General features: G+C 45.8%; 1 protein-coding gene across 1 annotated transcript; it reads left to right on the forward strand.

Moving 5' to 3' along the window:
- Positions 1–5,229: 5,229 nt before the first annotated feature.
- LOC121300969 (GTP-binding protein Di-Ras1) lies at positions 5,230–17,433 on the forward strand. The gene is made up of 2 exons (XM_041230009.1): positions 5,230–5,403; positions 16,216–17,433. Exon 2 carries the CDS (start codon positions 16,288–16,290, stop codon positions 16,882–16,884), a length of 597 nt encoding a protein of 198 aa, XP_041085943.1. The 5' UTR covers positions 5,230–5,403; positions 16,216–16,287; the 3' UTR covers positions 16,885–17,433.
- Positions 17,434–19,194: the final 1,761 nt, after the last annotated feature.

The raw sequence follows: 19,194 nt of genomic DNA on the forward strand, positions 1-19,194 counted from the left end.
ACCGAATGAGAAAGAGCCCTCTCTGACCATTACTGAGCATATATAAAAAAAGCTGCCCTATCAGGGCCCTGCTGTGAGGGGGAAGTCCCTCCCACCTCCTGTTGAAGAGGGATGTCCTCACAGTAACATATCGCCATTTCCTCTCTCACTTCACTGAGACAGGTTACAGATTGCTTTGTGCTTTCTTGAACTGAATTTGTTGGATTTGTTGGTTTATACCCAGAAATTTCTTTACATCCACGGTAAAATCACGCTTTCGAGCGTTATTAAGAGTGCTCTTGCCTGATTCTCCCATCAGTTTACTGACTAGAGCTGGTTTCGACCCCTCTTGCGAGATTGGCAAACGGCCATTACTCTTTTTCACTACACAAGGCCTTTGATATAGCATGTGTGGAGTGTTGGGTGCTGTAAGGAGACTCCTGAGTCGTCTATAGCCCGGCACTGACCTCGGCACTGATTGACTCGGCACCGACGGCGCTCTCCTTAACGCCGATCTCCTTAACACCGATCCCGGCACTGACTGATTCGGCACTGATGAATCGCTTTAAAGCATCTACAGCCCGGCACCGACCTCAGTACTATCGGCACCGAACGCAGCAGCTTCACCTGCAAAGCCATGTCGGTACAGTCCACTGGGTCCTCCGCTGGGTTCCACCAGTGTGACCAGTGCGCGGCGAAGCTGCCCAGGCAAGACGAGCACCGGTCCTGCCCCAGATGCCTAGACCCAGAACATGCGGCCAAAGCACTGGCAGGTGAGCTGGACTGCTCTCCCAGTAGGAAGATCTCGAGAAGAACTAAGCGACGGAGAGCAGCCTTATCCCCAGCAGTCTCTCTTCTCAAGCCATGGGAGAATGAGGACCGTGGTCCAAGGCACTGCTCCCCTTCCTCACCAGGCGCAGACGATCCCCGTCACAGTATTGGTGCAAGGTTCCACCTTCACCAAGGGGGATAAGGACTCAACCTGTACGTCCAAGCCTTGCAGGATGACGGATTCGATGCTTAAAAAGGCATACGCATCGGCAGCGCTGTCAGTTCGAGCAGCTAATGCCATGGCTATACTGGTGCTCTACCAAAACCAGCTAGCAGAGAGGCTGCAGGAAAGAGTTACAGAAGCAGACATAGGGGAGCTCCAGGCGGTAGCAAGGACAAATACTGACCTAATGGGGGAGTTAGGCCAGGCATCAGGGCATTTGTGGCTGACGCAAGCCAAGGTCGTAGAGACTGAGAAGGTGGCGTTACTGGATGCCCCCATTACACTGAGGCAGACATTTGGGGCGACCATTGATGTGAGCCTCGAGAGGTCCCACAAGGCCAGAGAGGTCGCCTCCAAATTTTCGCGCCTTCCAGCTCACCGTCAGCGCCCAAAGTGGCATTCACAGCCCGCTGGGGTAAAAGAGTCTGAACACCGCCTTCAATCCCAGAGTAGACAAGCAGGCAGAGGCAGAGCCAGCGGCAAGGGACCACCGCAGGCCAGGGGTAATTGATTCTCCGGCTGGAGACCGAGGCTGGGGCCTAAGAAAGACCCACCCCTCTCAAGCCCAAGGGAGACCGCCCCTGAGGGGCCCTGGCTGCCACCAAACCCACCCCCACAACCAGACTGACCAACAGCGGTGACCTATGGTAAGGTTGCACCCAGGACTCCTGCCTGGGCTGGGGAGCGGTCTGGAATGGGAGAGGAATAAGAGGCTTGTGGAAGGGACATTGGCAGCAAGCACACATAAATGCCCAAGAGCTGCAAGCAGTGAGCCTGGTGCTATTCTATTTTCGGCAGCAATTAGCACACAAACGTGCTGGTCCGGATGGACAATACCACGGTGGTGGCCTACATAAACCACCAAGACGGCCTGCGCTCGCCAGGCCTTCACTACGCAGCGCACAGACTCCTGTCCTGGACGCACAGAAACTTGCCTTCCATCAGGGCAGTTCACCTCCCCGGTGTGGACAACAAGGCAGCAGACCTCCTGTCCAGAAGAGCTGCAGACAGCTCGCAGTGGAGGCTGCATCATCAAGTGGTGAAACAGATTTGGGAGAGGTTTCGACCTGCACGAGTCGACCTCTTTGCCACAGCCGAGTCCACTCATTGCCCCCTATGGTTCTCCATGGAGAGAGACTGGGGCCCTCCCTGGGAGTAGATGCGCTAGCTCACCCCTGGCCACAGGGGCTCTTGTATGCGTTCCCTCCGCTACCACTAGAGAGGATCAGGGTGGAGAGAGCACAGGTTCTGCTGGTTGCCCCCAGATGGCCGAGACGCCCCTGGTTTGCTCTCCTCTCCGACATGTTGTCGGATCAGCCGTGGCAGCTCCTGCTGTGCAAGGACCTCCTGAGCCAAGCGGAGGGGCTATTATGGCACCCGAACCCAGCCCAGCTCCAACTCTGGGTCTGGCCGTTGAACAGAGCCGTCTATTCAGATGAGGTTTGCCAGATGCAGTAGTAGAAACGCTACAGTCTGCTAGGGCGCCGAGCACTAGAGCCCAGTACTCATATAAATGGAAAGTTTTCCAAGACTGATGCCTTGCTGAAGGTCACGATCCTGTGACCTGCCCTATTGAGACGATATTAACCTTCTTACAACATGTGTTTGACGCAGGAAAATCAGCGTCCACTTTGAAGGTATACCTGGCAGCAATATCAGTGTGCCATGACAAAATTGACTCGGTGTCCCCTGGGGCACATTTGCTGGCAATGCAATTTCTTAAAGGGGCTCGGAGGCTTTGTCCTCCCATGAAAAGTATGGTCCCCAAGTGGGATCTAGAACTGGTACTGTGGACCCTTATGGGTCCCCCATTCGAGCCAATGGCGTTAGCAGAACTGTGCCCTGTTTCATTGAAGGTGGCGTTTATAATGGCCATTATGTCTGCCAGACAAGTAAGTGAGCTTCATGCGCTGTCCATTGATGACACATGCATGGCTTTTATGGGAAATAGCTTGGCGGGTAGTATTAAGAACAAATCCATCCTTTTCGCAAAGGTGGTGTCCTCATTCCATATTAACCAACCAGTGGTTTTGGAAACTTTCAGACATCCCCCGCACGAGTCAGAGGAGGACCGTAGACAGCACACACTATGCCCAGTTCAGGCTCTGTGCTGTTATCTGGATAGGACGGCATCCTGGAGACAGTCCAACCAGCTGTTTGTCTGCTACGGGTCCCGCTCTAGAGGTCAGGCCCTATCGAAGCAACGTCTAGCGCACTGGGTGACAGATGCAATACGCTTGGCGTATGAACAATCGGACTGCCCGTTACCGGGGGACATTACAGCCCATTCTACCAGGGGCCAGGCAACTTCGTGGGCTTTCCTTCTTGGCGCCTCCTTAGTTGAGTTATGCAATGCTGCACATGGACAGGTAGTCAGACATTTGCACATTTTTACCGTCTTGATGTTGCAAACCGAGCGAGACCCTCTTTGAGCTCTAGGGTGTTGCAGGCAGCATGTGGGCTCTGAGGCTATCGCCATGAGGCTGTACTGTCAGTAATCTCGAGCCACGGCAGCTTTGGCACAGCTTCCCATTCGGTAAAGGTTGTCATTCCATTAAAAGGGAACGTTAGGTTATTACCGTAAGCCTGGTTCCCTGAAAGAGAATGACAACCATTACCCTTCGAGGTCGTAAATATAGTGAAATAAAATGGTGATATGCTACTGTGAGGACGACTCTCTTCAACAGCAGGTGGGAGGGACTTCCCACCTCACAGCGGGGCGCTGATAGGGCAGCTTTTTAATATATGTTCAGTGATTGACGGTCAGAGAGAGCTCTTTCCCATTCGGTAATGGTTGTCATTCTTTTTCAGGGAACCAGGGTTATGGTAATAACCTAACGTTATTTCACTGTGTCGTCTTCATCTTGAACATCCCAGTGTGTGACTGCTTACCGTCACCAGCACCTCGTCTGTGTTAGACAGTTTCAATGCACCTGACAATTAAATTACTTCACAGTATTGGTCTTATCTGGGAATGGAGAGCAGTCTTGCATTGTTTGACATGACCACTAGAGGGGGGGCTACACCGCTTCTTGACCTGTATTACTAAGTCTTGCCTGTAGTCGAGCGCAAATGATAAATGAACAAGAGTAGATTGTAACCGTACTACTGTTTCAGGAAGGGCAGTTACTGCGGAACAGCTAGCTGCTGGGTTATTTGCATGATCGGTGAATACAATAAATCGTTTTTTTATTCCCCACAAGGGCTCATTAGCAATCGGCCTTAAATATTAAAGACTTTCAGATTAATTAACAAACCAAAATTAACAAATTACATAACAAAGACTGTGTTATATAGTCAGACAACTGTGCTGCTCATTCCACTGTTGCAGTCTACCATTGCGCTACCAGCACTGCATTGCCGCTGAAGATCAGGCAGAACTGTCAACTCTCCCTTCGTCAACTTTCCCTTCGTCAACTTTCCCTTCGTCAATTCTCCCTTCGTCAACTTTCCCTTCGTCAATTCTCCCTTCGTCAATTCTCCTCGATAACTCTCGGGACACATTTGTTCCCGTATTTTGCCGTTTCTTGACTTTGAAATGTCCTGAAGCCATCTCTATAAGCACGTTTTTATGAGAAAGTTGGGACGAACGTCCCAAGAGTGTGGACGATGTGACCCAAACAGGGTCCCGCGACTTCGACCAGAAATAATGTCGGAGTCGGAAGTATGAACCAACTTAGATGTTTTCTACTCGCTTGTTAGAGGCGCCGTGGCTACTATCTTTGTGGGGACATTTTCTCAAATACGCACACAGCGCTAAGGACACCAGGAATTAATGGAGCGGCGTGGTGTGCTGAGGGGACAACGCTGGGCGTGTGTGTTTGGTGGGCCATAATCGTCTGCGTCAGGAATCGAGAAAGAGAGAGAGAGAGAGAAGAAAAGTGCGCCTCCTTCAGTATCATCTGAGGGTTTAACTCAGGGAGGGAGGGTGAGAGAGAGAGAGAGAGAGAGAGAGAGAGAGAGAGAGAGAGAGAGAGAGAAGTGAGAGAAAAGTGTATCATCTGAGGGTTTAACTCAGGGAGGGAGGGTGAGAGAGAGAGAGAGAGAGAGAGAGAGAGAGAGAGAGAGAGAGAGAGAGAAGAGAGAGAAAAACGGAGGAAGTCATATATCTAGACTGGAGAGAGAGGAGAGAGAGAGGAGAGAAGAGAAGAGAGAGGAGAGAAGAGAGAGAGAGAAGAGAGAGAGAGAAAGAGAGAGAAAAAGAGAGAGAGAGAGAAACGGAGGATTGGAGTCCCTCCGAGGGAGGGTGAGAGAGAGAGAGAGAGAGAGAGAGAGAGAGAGAGAGAGAGAGAGAGCAATCAAGCTCGCCCGCTATAGGACTATACGGTAATACGTGAAGACGATATACCATGAACTAGGGGTGGTGTATTCATTTTTTAAATTTAGTAAACAAGAAGGACAAGGACACGAGGGGAGACAGAAATTGAAAAGTAAGGTGGTTATTTTATTTTTTTGTATTTATTTCTGATTAATTTGCAATAATAACAGCGAAAGCTATAGGCGTACGAACTGTGATCCTATTGTATGCATTGATATGTTACCCTACTGCAAAGATTTGTCATCACTGGCATGCGTCTCTCTCTGTGTGGATGTACAATGCGTCTCTCTCTCTCTCTCTCTCTCTCTGTGGAGCAATGCAACGGACATTTCAGTACTGACATTAGACAGCAATGCCATAACAAAACGGTATAGCGCTAGCCTTGAAAAGCACACAGACCGTGAGAACAACGGTGTGTGGTGTTGTTAGAGCCGGTGACTAGAAGCAAAGGTAGGCAGCGTGGGGCTAACGAAACGGCTGTCGTAGATATTTAATCATATTTTATTACATCTGCTTTAATACAATGCCTGTTAATCACAGCTGTAGAGGTTCTTCCTCTGTGCTCGCTGCTAACAGCGCTGATTTGGGGAGGTCGGCTGCACTTTGTAGTTTTTAGAAAGCATGGACTCCTACTTGTATTATTATCAGTATTATTTTAACGGAGTGGTACCTAAGTATGTGCCACTGAACAAACAGTTTAAACACATCATAATAACATAAAACAGTATTTATTTATGTACAGTAGCTACCTATTAGTTACATGTAGCAGGGAATAAATACAGAGTATTTTAACATGTAGATGTAGATATTGAGACACACACACACACACACACCTCTCTCTCTCTGTGTATATATCTATCTATCTAGATAGATAGATAGATAGATACTAAAGATTGCGAGCTCTGCGCTTCGTGTGAATCGTGCAGTATTGCTGCGCTCAGCAGATTTATTATTTTTTTTTTTTCCAAGAAAAGCAATTACAGAGGTTTTGATTTAGCGCGTGGTGCTGAGCTGGCAGCGCGCGCGGCGTTAATGTCAGTAATTAGGAGCAAGTGTCGAGTTAACCGCGGATCAGATCCGTGTAATTAGCAGCAAACACTGCCTCGTGCCCGCACAGCCAGGTTTGAGATCTCGTCTCGGGAGGGAAGAAAGAGCTGGTGATGGTCTGATAGACAGGCACTACACTACAGTGAGCAAGATTCGCTGTGTACGGCATGACCGCTAAGCGGAACACGTTTTGATCACTTGAAAACGGAACCACTGCATCACAATTCTGGATTTATAGCAGGAAGCCACACGATACAACGGCGTCGGAGAAACAATTATATTCTGCAACACACACACAACATTGGCACACATCCCCATGCTGTACAAATACACAGTATAGTCTGCTGCCTGCATTTCAAAATCCTACACATATGCACTCACACTTGCCTTCCGGTAAATACATGCATTTACTGGTACTACATTGTGGAGTCATATTTATATACGGCATGTACTGTCTTCGTTTTTAATCTATAGATAGCACAGCTCTGTCCATCCTACTGTATTAATACACCTAAGGACATAGAAGCATAAGCATAAATCGCAGACATGTTGGTATATATATATCTGATATATATATATATATATATATATATATATATATATTATATATATATCTAATTGTGTGTGTGTGTGTGTGTGTGTGTGTGTGTGTGTGTGTGTGTGTGTGTGTGTGTGGCACGAAGTAAATAACGGCGCTGTAAAAAATAAAAAAAAGTTGAAACGATATATTGTTACTATTGGGTTTTACCAGATAGCACACACACACTCATTGCAAGTAATGCCTTACTGTTTGTTATCTGAATGATCCACACGCGGGATCCAGTATATGGGGGGCGCAATGGAAGAATGAGATCCTTTAGTAATTGCTGCCAGCTTCTATTATTGAATGTGCATGAATATGTACTTAAGCGATGTTCAATTCTGAATAATAAGGCTACTGTCGGGGTGTTGTGGTGGAGTCACCGTCGGGAGTCCATAAATCTCTAATGTAAAAAATATGCATCTGACTCAATGTGCGTGACTCTATTTACACAGTAAACTTGTTGACACATTAAAGACAACTGTGTAATTGTGATATATAATATATATATATATATATATATATATATATATATATATATATATATATATATATATATATATATATATATATATATAATTAAATTTGATAATTTGTCTGATCTTCATAGCATTCTTAGTCAATTTTTTTGTGGGTTGTCTATAGTTCGCTACTGCTGTGTAGATATTACAGCCTCTGGTTCATTTCTTAAACCACCGCTCTTCAGAACAGCCTCTGTAGCTGAAAAAAGACTTAGTAAGCCTTGTCAGTAATAATCAGAAACAGTAATACATAATTGTATTTATTGCACAAAATAAGATATTGAACAGGCAAGAAACGAAATAGTTTGAAACGCAGGACAAGCCACGTAAAGGTAATACTATCACTAAGTCAAACTAACTGAGCTGGGTTTGCAGGGATCAGGGCTCCTGAACCTGTGTGCACTTCAATCTGATTGAAGCCCCAAGCCGACTCCAGCTCCAAACGGGCTTGCATTCAGAACATAGACAGGGTTTGGGAATCACTCCCACAGATAGGCAACTTCAATATGATTAGATTGTGCTCATACACAGGGCAATTAAGAAACAGCCAATTCCTTCATAAAATGGAAATCGGAGTAGCTTCTTGCTTACAATAATTGTATTTCTTTCCATTTGCACTTGCATTGGAACCCATCTTCCCTTTAAAACAATGCTGCTGTGGGATCAGACCCCTAGCTGTGCGTGAGATCATTTTAATTGAAGGCAGGACTGGGGATGAGTGCAGTGTGGACACTGGAGCGGGCTCCTTGGTGTCTGTCTCCCTAGACAGTCCTCTAATGAGCTGGCTCATGCCAAAGAGATTTCTGAGATAAATAAATAATGTCATGTAAATAGACAGAGGAAAAGTAAAAAAACAAACAGAGCAGAGTAGAATCCGGCAGGCCCAGCTGCCTTAACATCTGGACAGCAGGCAGGGGAGGCCAAGTCAATCTGCAGCTCCTAAAGAAGTCTTTACGGAGGTCGTGAAGACATGAAAACATCTGTCGAAGATTTTCCTTTTTTTTTTTTGTAGAATGATTGTGTTTAGAGTTATGGCTGCAATAAGGATGGTACTTTTTCCCTCTTCTTGGTCGTCATGATGACAATGCCAAGGCGATGCCTCCTCTCTCCTTAAACCCAATGACACCCGCCCTTGTCGATTGCTACTTCATTTCATCTGACAGTGATTAAAGAGCTGCTGGGGCACGATTCCCTTTCCTGAGCAGATCTCTTTCAGTCAGAGTGGTTCTGTCAGGGGCTGGCCGGCCTGGTGCATTGACAAGTCAATGTGAAGCCTCTCACATCGAGGTCGATGGACAGTGAACTGCAAGGGGTGGATTCAGTTCAGAAATACTGTGCTATTTGCTGTATTATGGCAACATTCAATGTAACTTTCCAGAGGAGCTGTAAACCAATTCAAATTCATGAGCCGTTTTATTCATGCAGGCGTGTGTCTGGGGGTTTGATCGCACGATAGAACAAGAAAACACCTCAGGTCAGGAAGCTGCACTTTTTGATTGAGTCTTGCTTTGCCATATCCTACAATCATATTCCTCTTGATGTTGCAGTACAACCCCTTGGTGTGTGTTTATATTGTGCACTCTTCTGGTTTTGCAATGGTACTCAGATAGTATTTTTTTTGGAAGGGTGGGTGCAACAGTGAGACCAGTCTGGGATCAGCGATTATGCAATCTGCCTGGAAATCCTGAGCTCTCTGTGCAGATTCACCCCGGGGCTCTGTGAGAGGCAATGCAGCGACCCTGGCAAAATGACTTCTTCACTACAGACAGACTCGTCCTAGCAAGCATATAAAACTGTATAGCAGCAGCTGCAGCCCCTATACTAGGCATCCAGGGTGACTTTCCCCTCAAGTGAATTGAAACTGTGTCTCCACCTGCAGACCTGGTTTCTAACCTGTTGAATCTGAGCTCCCTGGTGTAAGAATCTGATTTGATACCCTTGACACTACCCTAAAGATCTGCATGTGTTTCCACATTTCCGCCTATAACTTTCATTCAGTACAATATCAGCTGTAGAGATCAGTGCAGTGTGCAGCAGTGTGTATGCTGTCCAGTCTGACCAAGAACCTGCTAACTCCCCTTGCAATCGCTGAAAGCAGGAACTTCAAACTCCTTTCTTCAGTCCAGTAGCACTTATCAAGTACTTTCACTGATATGTCCAATTGTGTTTTGTGTCGCAGTCCTCTGCATCTGTCACCTTCCCCCATCCGCACTTAGATAATCCCAATCCCTAAAGATCCTAGACCCAGTGGTTCTTTATTTTCAGCATCCCTTTTACAAGCATGGCCCTTTGTCTAATCATTTTAGTGTGTGTGTCTGGGATAGGGTGGTAAGTTACATTTGTGTCTGTGTTGCACAGCCCTCTGTGTGCGTGTGTAAGGTTAGTGAAAGTGGAGGCTTTTGGCTGCTGAGCTGCTCTGCACTGTAAAACTCCAAATGCCACCGTCTGCATGCGCAGGCTGCCCTGAACACTGCAGCATTCTGAATACGACCACTCAGTATAACTATGCTTCAAGGAGAAAAAACTGCAGCAGCGCTGCAATTAATATCGATTGATAAGTATCTCTATATTAACCCCACTGCTGTTTTACCCCCAGTTGTTCATCAATAAGGGATGGATCTGATCAGCCTAGACACTGATGAGCCGTGGCTGGATTTAAAGCATGTTCCAGTGGGTGGGGATCCCCCTGGATTGCATCACCACTTTATTGATACCCGGGATAGCACAGGTGGTGATGCAATGCAAGGTAATTCCCTAGTGCTCTAAAATAAACAGAAACATCCAGCTGTGGCTTATCCTGAAGAGATAGAGACTAGTCCAATCAGCCCCTAACTATTCAATGAAACATGATGGAAAGAGGAGCTGTTTTCTGAATCCACTTTTATTCTGTTCTTGCAAAGGGGTCTAAGCTGTCTCACAGGACTCCCCGGAGCACTCAGGGGTGGATTATTTCTATAGCAGCCGAGGCAACCAAAGCTCTGGGGGAGAATCTGTCTGGCTCTGGTTTGCATAGCTGCCTTGCTGACAGTCTCACCAGAGACCAGTATACCCTCTCAGCTACTTATTTGTAATTCTTGTTTATTCAGATACATTGCACAGTTGTTGTGTCTGTTCTAAACAGACTATGATGAATGTTTGCATATAAGTGATTGCTTAGACTTTCCCTTCAAAAGTAAGAAGTAAAAAATCTGATGGAGATAATTAGGTTGGTCTTGGACTTATGAGTGAGAGGCAAATGAAAAAGAAACTCACAGCAACTGTAATGAATGAAGTACAACACTGTGTGCGTGTCTGTGTCTGTGTGTGTGTGTGTGTGTGTGTGTGTGTGTGTGTGTCTGATCGCTAAAAGTGAAGTAACATGTTGTACACGTGGATGCCGCACCAAAGATAGATGAAAGGGAGCAGGCTTACTCTACTGCAATGCCTGCCTTTCAAACACACACACTTGCACTGTCACATTTACCCACGTTCCTCGGCTGTCTACGTTTGATTGTCAGACCATGTTATAAAATTCGTCAGTCTGTTTCTGCATAATTGCTGCTAAATTGCTGCTAAATAAATAATGCCCTGGCTGCGACATACACATCAACCACACACACTCCTTTAGGGAAGAACTTTACATAGGCACGACAAGAATAACTAACGAGTCTCATGAATTTTAAGTTGTTGATGATTTGGGAAACACATCTCTTTAAAAAAAAAAAAAAAGTTTCCACTTATTAACACTAGCAATATTATCACATGGCCTCCTTTTCTTCTGTTTACTTGTCTTTTGTACTTTAGTTTGAGAAAAAAAAGTTGCTTACTGCTTCCTGGTACCTAATCACTTCATGGGCTGCAGTTTACTCCAATGGTCAAGCTACATTCAGACCATGTGATCTGCAGCAACGGAACCAGGATGCATAGCATAGCAGGAAATATTTGCACATCTTGCATTAATCTCAGCACAGTAATACTGGCAATAAAGCCTGTAAGTAGTAAGAAAATGGATGTTAAAGCTTTGGCTGCCATGCCATTCTTTTCTCAGGGGAGTGATTTTAATAGAGTATGATAACTGAAAAGCAGAGTGGAGAGTGGGAGCACAGAGACGTGTTGGACAGGTGGAGAGGTCGTCACGGTAACACCGAATCAGGGAGCAAAGGAGAGAGGGAGGCTGTCAGCTTGTCAGCAACAGAACCCATCTCAATGGGCCCTAGAATTTCAATGTGCTGCTCTCCCCCCCCCACCCCCTCTCTCTCTATCACAAACACACGTCTCTACCAGTCAGACTTTCCCTGCAGTGCTGTTTCCAAGGCAACCAGAGAAATCCCAGAGAAAAGTGGAGCATTCCACTAGCATAGTGAGCAGGGCAGCAGAACTCTTCGAGTCCTCTTAGTATGCTAAATAGTGCGTGTGATTTTTCATATTATTCCTGGAATCTGCAGCTAGGTGTGATGTGCCACTCACAGAATATATTGGTAAAAACCTGCCTGCCATAACACTGTCAGTAGGATGAAGGCACTGTATGGCAGGGGCGTTCAAGACGGCACTGATTTGACGTGGCTGGTCTATAAGGTGTTTACTTGTTCTGGAGTTGAATTATTACCTGAACTCCTGCTAGGAAATGGGGGTGAAAAACTGACCCCTCCCCTGTGAGCGTGTTCTTTCAGCACCATCAGGAATGGGTGCAGGCTTGGATACTCCAGTGTGCAAACCCTCACTGCCCCACAGGCGTGCCCTGGGCTGGGGGAGAAGTTCAGTCTCCATGTCTGTTCAGCCTTTGAACTTTATCATCACAAGATTTTACAAAAACCTTCTATTGACAACTTTTCTTGCCTTGTGTTTCCTGGGGTCAACAGCACCACTGTACTGCAAGCGAGCCAAGATAGGCCCTTATTCTCAGTGACTGATTTGTCAATCTCACATTTTCAGCTCCCTGCTGTTTCTGTGAACATCACTACCTTTCCTGGCTCACCTAGAACACACTGATGATGCAGTTGACTCCAGGAAACAGTGGTGGTCTTTCATATAGTTTTCTATGAGTTCTGGATGGAGGCTCTGGAGCTGTAGTGATTGAATAGATGTGTTATGGCTGAAAGGTGATGCAGTATTCACTTCAACAAGAGCAGGCACAGACAAATGCCTAAAACAACAATTTTATTTACTGACTGACTTACTGGCATCACAGCTGCAGACACCAGCTCTGTTTGTCGATAAAGGTGTCTATGTTTGTCTTTAGCTGGAAGGGTAATCTCTCCAGGGCTGCCAATTCAAAAAGAAAGCATCATCATTCATCTGTGCAGGGCAGCGTGTCCCTAACTGCCTTTTAATAAAAGTCCTTTTAGCAACTAAGAGCCCAGTTAGGCCCTCCTTTCATTGAGGCGCTCTGTCTCTTCACAGTCCACTCAGAAACGCCTTGGTTTATTACTTTGTGTTGTTGACTTGTTATTTGAACCCTTTCATGAATTTTTTTTTTTTTTTAAACAGCTGAAAAAAAGTAGTTTTGGACACAGAATAATGATTTCCATTACATCAGAGTAGTTAAAACTTCGTGCTGATTTGAACCGGCTCTCGCCAAGATAAGCACCAATTAGACGTAGCTTTACAGTAAACTAATGTGATCCATCTGCATCTCCATCCATTTGCGTTTCTTTCTATCTGATGTGTAGCTATCCTTCTGCCTGGTGTTGATTGCCGAAGTGTAATGCTGGCTCCAGGGATCAGCTTATTTTGCCTCCCCAGCGCATCAGCACACACAACGGCTGCAATGCTGGCTCCGGTGATAAACCACAGAGCGGTCTCCCCAGCGCATCAGCATGTCAACCATCTGGATTGAGCTAAGTAGGGTACATCTCTGGGGTCTTCAAGTGGGCACTTTCCATCATCTGTGTTTTGTCAACTAGCCCACGACACCTCAAGAGGGCTCAACAGTGATTCTGGCGTCCCAGCATCACCCACCTCCATCCCCCACTCAGCTCAGCCCAGCTTACTTACCTGTACATCAGCATTGCTTTCTTTCTATTGTGCTTGAGATACCCAGCCAAAATCTTTCCGTCTCAACCACAGCCAGTTGCTGTTCCTTTGTGCTGCTTCAGATACTGTACTGTAAGTTCTTGACTGTGCGACGCAACTCTTGGCCACTGAACCTGACGTCTCTGAAAAACCAGGTTGTAGAGTGTGCCACAAATCCTCGACAACCCACCTCCACTGGGTAAACTCGGACTCTCTATCCTCGCTGTTCCGCTTCAGCAGCTAGTTGAGTATACCAAAGTTTCTTCCTCTCATCCGCTTCATCCACAGCATCCTCCCATGGCACTGTTAACTCTACCAGATGAACGAGGCGTGCTGATCCAGACCACAAGAAAATGTCTGATTGCAGGTTAGCTTTGGCAATCTCAGGTGGAAAAGTAAGCCGTCGACCAACATCTGCCAGCATTTTCCAGTAACAGCTTCCAGTTGTCCTGGGTGAGGCTTGGTTTTAACATCTTTTCTTGGTGGTTGCTCTCTTGGATGGAGGAATATTGTTTTTTGTGTGTAATGCTTTGATGGAACTGGTGGCAACTTTTTTCATTGAAAATGTTTTAGGGGGCCTCCAGAGTTGTGCATCCAGTAAAGGCACTCTGTGTGGAGTGCAGGATGCGCCCTATAACCTGGAGGTCGACAGTTCGAGTGCAGGCTATTCCACTGCCGACCGTGGACAGCCAGGGTGGCCTCGGCTCACTGCGCACCAGCACCCACTGTGGACTGGCATGGGCGCCAGCGGGCTTGCGTGGTCCTCCGACGTTGTAGCTCTGAGGTGGCTGCATGGCGGGCCTGCAGAATGAAAAGAAGCAGATGGCTGAGGGCACGCATTTTGGAGGACGTGTGTGTCTGGGGGTGGCAGCGGTGGGCTAGGTTGAAAAAATAAGAATTGGGCATTTCAAATTGGGGAGCAAATTTGAAAAATAATTGGCGATTCCAAATAAAAAAAAAAAAGAAAATGTTTATATAGGAGAAATAGCATCCTTATATTATGCATTTGTGTCTTCTATAAGTCCCCATATAAAGACAAGAAGAGAGTTTTTTTATCCATCCCCGTATGAGGTCGCCATGCATGATAGGGTTAAAGCTGTAACAGTAATGGACCTACAATTAGGTTTCATTTACCAGTGGATCGCAGGCAATTTTAACATGCATATGCTTATGACTATAACCTAAAGGGAAGCAAACCACAATGCAGAAGCATTCCAAACAAAATATGAATTATTTTGAGAACAGCATTGAAGAACAAGTACATGACATAAGAAAGGGTTCAGTTAATATCCTCGAGCAGATTTTTTGGATGTAGACTTTGCATGTGATTCACTGTAGGACTCTTGTTTCCTGGATCTGCTGGTGTGAGAGAATGATGCTGAGTCCGGTAGATGAATGAGTCACTGATAGAGTTTGACTGTTTTGCTGATGACAGCAACAATCAGACAAGCATGCTGAGACCCCGTTCTGTTCCTTCTTTTCTTTGTTCAGCTGCACGCTTGGTGGATTGTGGAGAGATATCAGCACTGTGTTCTAAACAAAGCCATTTTCAACCGGACGGGCTTTCTAAAGGACAGGCATGCTAAAGTTATCAATCCCAAGCTGACCGGTGTAGGGTTCAGAAATCACACAAAGAACAGCATTAATGTGCTTGCAGCAGTAAACAGAAAATGCACACGCAGTATAAGAAAACAATGTATTCATGTAACCATGAGAATCATACATCCACTCTAGACTCTGTAATGTCAAAATAATATACTACTCCAATTGTAACAATAATTTCAAAGAGACCAATGTAGAGCTGTGTGAGAAAAAGACAATCATTTCCAATTCTGCACAGGTCATTTACCTAATTAGCCAGATGTGTGCTGCCTAATTAGTTTTGTTTGTGTCTGAAATTATGGCTCCGCTCCATATCCCCCGTCTTACCCCTTGGATTTTTCTCATCCATATGGGGAATCAGTTATCCCTCAGCCAAATGGATATAGACTAAGTGAGGCACAACATATCTGTAGAAAAACGAATGCTAAATCATATCGATATAGCATCCCCTTAATTTAAGTTGTGTACTGCTGCCTCGGTCTCCTGATTTTATTGAGATGGCTGAGAGATTTATGACTCCCGTCTGGATTTAAAGTATTCCGAAAACCATGACATTCTGGCAAGTCATGGCTCTGAAGGACCCCTATTTTGTGCTTCTAAACCATTTGCTTAGATGTAAATTATAAACTGAACAGCACACTCAGCGAAATTCCAGTATCACGCCAAAAAATGACAGAGAGCTGGCCAGAACATCTCCTTCGATAGAACATTAGTTTTCATGTTGCTCTTGAAGTGCTTTTCAAGGTGAATCTTGTGCAAAGTGGTGTTAAACTTGATAAGAAACTGAGTGTGAAGGAGTTTGGGGTTGGTTAGAGCCACCTATACTCCACCGTGTTAAGCCACAGATGGATTGTTTTAGATCACCGTAACAGGATTGCATCTCTCGCTTGTTTTTAGAGGTAGTCCCTGGGTAACTCCAGATAGCTTATTGATGCTATCCAAGCCCTGAAAAGATCCAGCTGTGGTTTAACCCAGTGGGGTAGAGGTTAATGATTGGGTATTTTGAAGTTCTAATGTATATCGCTCAGATGTTTTCATATATGTACTAGCTATAGTCAACATTTCATACAGTTGGAAAAACCATAAAGTGTCAGGCAAGTTTATTTACCGTTTCCCATGCATTATGCATCAAACTGAGTGTCAAACTAGATTGCAATCAGATTAATCTCTCCTGTCCTTGCAGGTCTGAAGAAGAAGAAGAAGAAGAAGAAGAAGAAGAAGAAGAAGAAGAAGAAGAAGAAGAAGAAGCTGCAAGATGCCTGAGCAAAGTAATGACTACCGCGTGGTGGTGTTTGGGGCAGGGGGAGTGGGCAAGAGCTCGCTGGTGCTACGATTCGTCAAGGGAACCTTCCGGGACACCTACATCCCCACCATCGAGGACACCTACCGGCAGGTGATCAGCTGTGACAAGAGCGTCTGCACCCTGCAGATCACCGACACCACCGGCAGCCACCAGTTCCCTGCCATGCAGCGGCTCTCCATCTCCAAGGGCCATGCCTTCATCCTGGTCTACTCCATCACCAGCCGGCAGTCCCTGGAAGAGCTCAAGCCCATCTACCAGCAGGTCCTGCAGATCAAGGGCAGTGTGGAGAGCATCCCCGTCATGCTGGTGGGCAACAAGTGCGACGAGACCCAGCGAGAGGTGGAGACCAAGGAAGGGGAGGCCCAGGCCCAGGCATGGAAGTGCGCCTTCATGGAAACGTCGGCCAAGATGAACTACAACGTCAAGGAGCTCTTCCAAGAGCTGCTCAATCTGGAGAAGAAGAGGAACATGAGCCTCAACATCGACGGCAAGCGCTCAAGCAAGCAGAAGAGGGCGGACAAGATCAAGGGGAAGTGTAGCATCATGTAGGCAGAGCCGGTGGCTGGGGTGGAGTGGAAATGAAAGTAGGGAGGGCTGGGGAAGGGGGAGGAGAAGGACACATCCCATAGCATAGCCATCATCTCCTCCTCCCCTTATCCGCATTAGGGGAGTTATATTTCAGAATACTCTTCCCATCAACCAGGCATCTAATCCCAACTCTGAAGCAGAGTCGCAGTCTCATTCTCAGCCTCATTCTCATTATTTCAGAGGAGTGCATTGCAGTAATCTCTCTACACAGGAAGGGGAGGGAGGCATGATGTACAGGAGGAAGGTTACGAGATGGGCGACTGGAGAGGGTTAGGAGGAATCAGGGAGTCTGGGAGGGAAGAATCACCACGGCATAGATATAGATACATATAGAGGGAAGTATTAATCGAGATCTTTAGAGATGGAATCGCAGGATGAGAACTAGCATACAGGATTGTGTTACGTAGTCCAAATAGTGGACATGTGGTAGAAGGGATTTCTGTTAAAATAATTAATTTTGATCATTTACTGTATTCCTTCGAATTTCTGTACCATTTTTTGTTTCTTAAAAATAGCATGCGCCTTAAATTTGAGTACAGTGTCGCGTGTATTAAAATCAACAACAAAAGATGTGACTACCTGAGTACACAAACAGCAACGTGACTGACTGCCAAGAAAAGACAAACCAAAACATTACTGCCCGATCTCCAATCATCCATGACACACAGGCAGCCGTTTTCAAAGAAGTGTCATTAGCTTCCTGAGGAATTCAAAGAGATGCTTTTACAATTTCAGTGTTTCTAACAAACAGTACCAGCTTGGACAGATCAGAACTGCTGATCAGACCCCCGTATTTTTCGACATGCCAAGCAATACCACAGTTCACAAATTGTGAGAAAAACGGGTGTGAGTAATCACGACTGGAAATGAGACGCAGCACATAACTGTGATGCTCTGTGTGATAGCAGACGGCTGCAAACTGCCTCCATATGCATAATTAAGGTTGTATTTTTGCAAATGCATATTTATTTGATGTTTTATTTTTTCCTTAAATTGAGGGTGGGAAATTTAGACAGCGTTTTAAATTCAAGGGCGTCTTAAATTCGAAGGAATACAGTATGCTGTGTTGAGCATTGAAAACATGCAGCCAGATCCCTTTTTATCCACCATCTCTACCCATTGGAAGCTCCTTGGTTGTATAAGCTGAATATATGAGTTGTTTTGCATTGCAGTAGAAATAGAAAGCCGGGTGAATCAGTTTGGTTGGTTTTGTTCAGGCACTGTACATGGCCCTTTCTGCACTGGCACAGCCTTGTCATTAGCATCCATCACAGAACTTGCTCCCTGGATCTGTTGCAGGTTAGTTGCTGGAGGTCTTTAGGATAACTCCTCAGCTATCTTTGATGCCATACAGTGCATGTGATATGTTGCTTGAATAGACGAGACTGGTTGGGAAGGACATTAATCATGAAGGTTGAGTCTAGTTAGTTGGTCATGGGTTAGTCACTGGGTCTATGGAGTCTTCCAATCATGTTCACCCCAGTCCACCACCGTCCGCCCCCCGCCGCATGCATGCAGATGGTAGTCAGCTCTATTGCATTTTCATTGTTTGTATGCAGCCGACTTCAAGAGAAACTGGACAAAATCAAACCAGAAGTTTCTTATTGAGCATGCCTCCAAGAAAATATAGGAGGTATGAGGAGGGGAGGGCATGGCAAGTGTACCTTTATTTCTTCTCTTGACATCTCTCCACTGTGAACACCAGGTTCTTTCAATGATCAGCATAAGAAGGAACTGGATTTGTGCTAGAAGGTGGTGGTGGTTGGTGTTGGGGACACTGGTTGTGTTATCTGAAACTATAACGCTGCTAGAATGTCTTAGCAGTGATGCTCCCTGTCACTTCAGCCTGAAGATCTCCTAGCAACCTTGCTGTTCTGAAAAAATCCTGGTCAGTGCAGCTAGAAATGCTGGGAGTTGGAGTCCCCAACTCAATCTCAAACAGGATCATGGGAGTTGGAGTGCACATTTAGCAGACGCATGGGATCTGTCTGCCTGTAACTGGACATTCAGAACCTGGACATCCATAAAGACATAGAGCATACCTAAGGCAAAGCAGTGCATCTTGACTGCACAAGCTAGTAGTTAGAAATACAGGCATTTAATATTAAATATGGGTGTTTTAAGTGTTTTTTCTTTCTTTTGATAATGTTCCCATCAATTCATGGCATGGAAACAATGAGACAACAGATATGTTCAGCCTCTTGCAGTCGTTATTTTGGAGTGATCAGGACTGCCAAAATCAATGACGCTGTTACCAAAAATACTCTGTGT

The sequence above is a fragment of the Polyodon spathula genome, chromosome 26 (genome assembly GCF_017654505.1).
Source record: "Polyodon spathula isolate WHYD16114869_AA chromosome 26, ASM1765450v1, whole genome shotgun sequence".
Lineage (NCBI taxonomy): Eukaryota > Metazoa > Chordata > Actinopteri > Acipenseriformes > Polyodontidae > Polyodon > Polyodon spathula.

Excerpts from the sequence above, each read along its gene's own strand:
- LOC121300969 (XM_041230009.1), top strand. The coding sequence starts at position 16,288 with ATGCCTGAGCAAAGTAATGACTACCGCGTGGTGGTGTTTGGGGCAGGG.